Source organism: Chanos chanos, chromosome 13 (genome assembly GCF_902362185.1).
Source record: "Chanos chanos chromosome 13, fChaCha1.1, whole genome shotgun sequence".
In the NCBI taxonomy this organism is placed as follows: Eukaryota; Metazoa; Chordata; class Actinopteri; order Gonorynchiformes; family Chanidae; genus Chanos; species Chanos chanos.
This window is the reverse complement of record NC_044507.1, coordinates 4,870,001-4,872,500: the sequence shown is the minus strand read 5'-3', so window position 1 is coordinate 4,872,500 and position 2,500 is coordinate 4,870,001. Positions and strand designations below refer to the sequence as shown.

Sequence of the window (2,500 nt, the reverse complement as noted above, 5' to 3'; positions counted from 1 at the left end):
GTGTGTGTGTGTGCTTCTGTGTATGTGTGTGTGTGTGTGTGTGTGTGTGTGTGTGTGTGTGTGTGTGTGTGTGTGTATGTGTGTGTTTCCAGTGCAATACCTAAGGCCAACTACACTCTACAGTCCAAAAATACCATTACTCCAGAAACAGAAACCCTAACAGCCGTAACAGACTGCATCTCCCATAATGCCCTGTGGCAACCCAATCTGAGCTTCACCAAAGGGTGCCAACACATTTCCAGTGCCGTGTGTTGAAAACAGAATGCATATGAAGCAGACATTACAATCAATTCCACATGAAAGCCCTCCCTGTATGTTGTAGCTCTGACTGAATGTTTGGAGCATTTTAGAGCAGTCAACAAGCCCTCGGTCTGTCAGGAGAGGGACTGCCTGTCACTCAGATAGAGAAATGGCAAAGATCAAAACCTCACTGCCTAAAGCAGAAACACAACATTCTGTGTCGGGGTAACCACGGTGATCACGGAAGCTGCTCTGCTTCCCAGCCGAGCGGCTGTTTGACATGATCTGCTGTACAAAGACTTTCTCCAATCAGATAGCATTAAACTGAGATGAAATGATCTTACATGTTCCCAGAGACAGCAAGCACAGTGAGATCTGTAAAAATGAAGCCTTTGAGATCTTAGCGGAATTTGTTTGACGATATGAAATCGTAACAAGCCAAGATTGGCACAAATTTGATCTCTGCTCATAAAACGCACTTCTGTTCTGTTCAAAGTGAGATATATGAGTTAACATTAAATTAACCCTAGTTCCCGAATTCGTTTGAAGACAGAGTTGGAGAGCTGATCCCCGACGGGTATTAGAGGAGGTTTTCCTGCAGTGACAGTATGAACTATTCCATTATTAAGAATCCCACTAAAACTAACCCTCCTTCATTAATACTTCACTGCACCTGCTTTAATGCTTTAATGTCCCTGTACAAATGATTCAACTGAATGGTGATCACAGCCATTAACAATGCACACATATCTGCATGCATGTTGATATGTTATGCGCTGAATTACTATTACTATAATCTATGTAATATTGCGTGTTTCCACACATGGAAATGTTTAGGAGGAGATACAGGTATAGTATGGAAGTGATAGGTGATGTGTCAATGTTTTGTGTTACTGTAAACACTGACTACGTTACAGAGGAGACATGAGCATTAACATCTGTGTTGTTATAAACAGTGAGAGTATTATGGACATGATGTGTGTCTGGGGATGTTGTGTTCCAGTGGTGATGTGTGTTTTCGGATTTGCATTACTGTAAAGACACAGCGTTGATGTATATGTTAGCATCTGTGTTGCTGTAAATACTATGTCTGGTTTTGGAGATTTTTATGAGAATGTTACTGAAGGGCAAAAGGCTATTACATCCCACTTGTCTGGTGATTAATTTCCCCAGTGCATTCTGGGTGATTGAATGACCACAGTCTCTGACCCCAGAGGCCACCTAAACCCCATTCCATTACCATTACTGCATTACTCACCAATTACAAGCACCTTGCAAAATCAATAATACAACATACACACACACAAACACACACACACACACACATGCTCGCGCACACACAGACACACACACACACCCCACATACACGCACACACACATGCGCACGCACAGACACACACACACACACACACACACACACACACACACAGCTCAGTCACTTACATGTTTGGACAGGTTCTCACTCTTGGAGTCGAGGTCGTACCTGCAGGGCGTAAGAGAAAGCTCAGTGAAAGAGACGTAGATCTAGAACATTCTCACACTATCTCTCAGGCACTCCAGCACAGCTGACCCTACATCTCAGCAAACTGTCAGCAAACAGCCCTAAACAGCCCTGTCTACTGTAAAGACAGATAGATAGATAGATAGATAGATAGATAGATAGATAGATAGATAGATAGATAGATAGATAGATAGATAAGTGTGTCTCTGTTTTTTGTGGCTTTTTTTTCTTTTCTTTTTTTTGTTCTCTTTGTTTCGGCGGCTACTGCTGCTGTAGAGTACAGTAGCTGTGAGTCAAACAAAGCCAACACATGTGCAGGTATTTTTAGCTGGGTCTGGAGTCCCTGTAGACACTCAATGAACTACGGTGAACACACACACACACACATACACACACACACACACACACACAAACACAAACACAGACAACCACTGCACACTGAAATCACCTGCTCTGCGTTTAATTACTGCTCCCTGTAATGTAATTGTGTCTGTGACTGTGTTTGCGCACGTGTGCTTGTGTGTGTGTGTGTGTGTGTGTGTGTGTGTGTGTGTGTGTGTGTGTGTGTGTGTGAGTAATATATGATAGCCTAAAAAAAGCAATATGAATGAAATAAGAATGTTTAGATCTCTAAACTGTTTCACACATACATACTCACATACACACACACACACACACACACACAGACACATACACACACACACAGAGTCACAGCTGACATGCCTATGGATAAGACTGAATGTAAATGTATAAAGCTGG

The 2,500-nt window shown here is 42.4% G+C and overlaps 1 protein-coding gene across 1 annotated transcript in view; it reads right to left on the bottom strand.

Moving 5' to 3' along the window:
• Nucleotides 1-2,500, bottom strand: part of cpne8 (copine VIII) — a 34,626-nt gene that overhangs the window by 17,229 nt on the left and 14,897 nt on the right. The window contains exon 5 of the mRNA XM_030790027.1: nt 1,684-1,723. Within this exon, the coding sequence (XP_030645887.1) occupies nt 1,684-1,723 (40 nt within the window). The remainder of the gene's footprint in view (nt 1-1,683; nt 1,724-2,500) is intronic.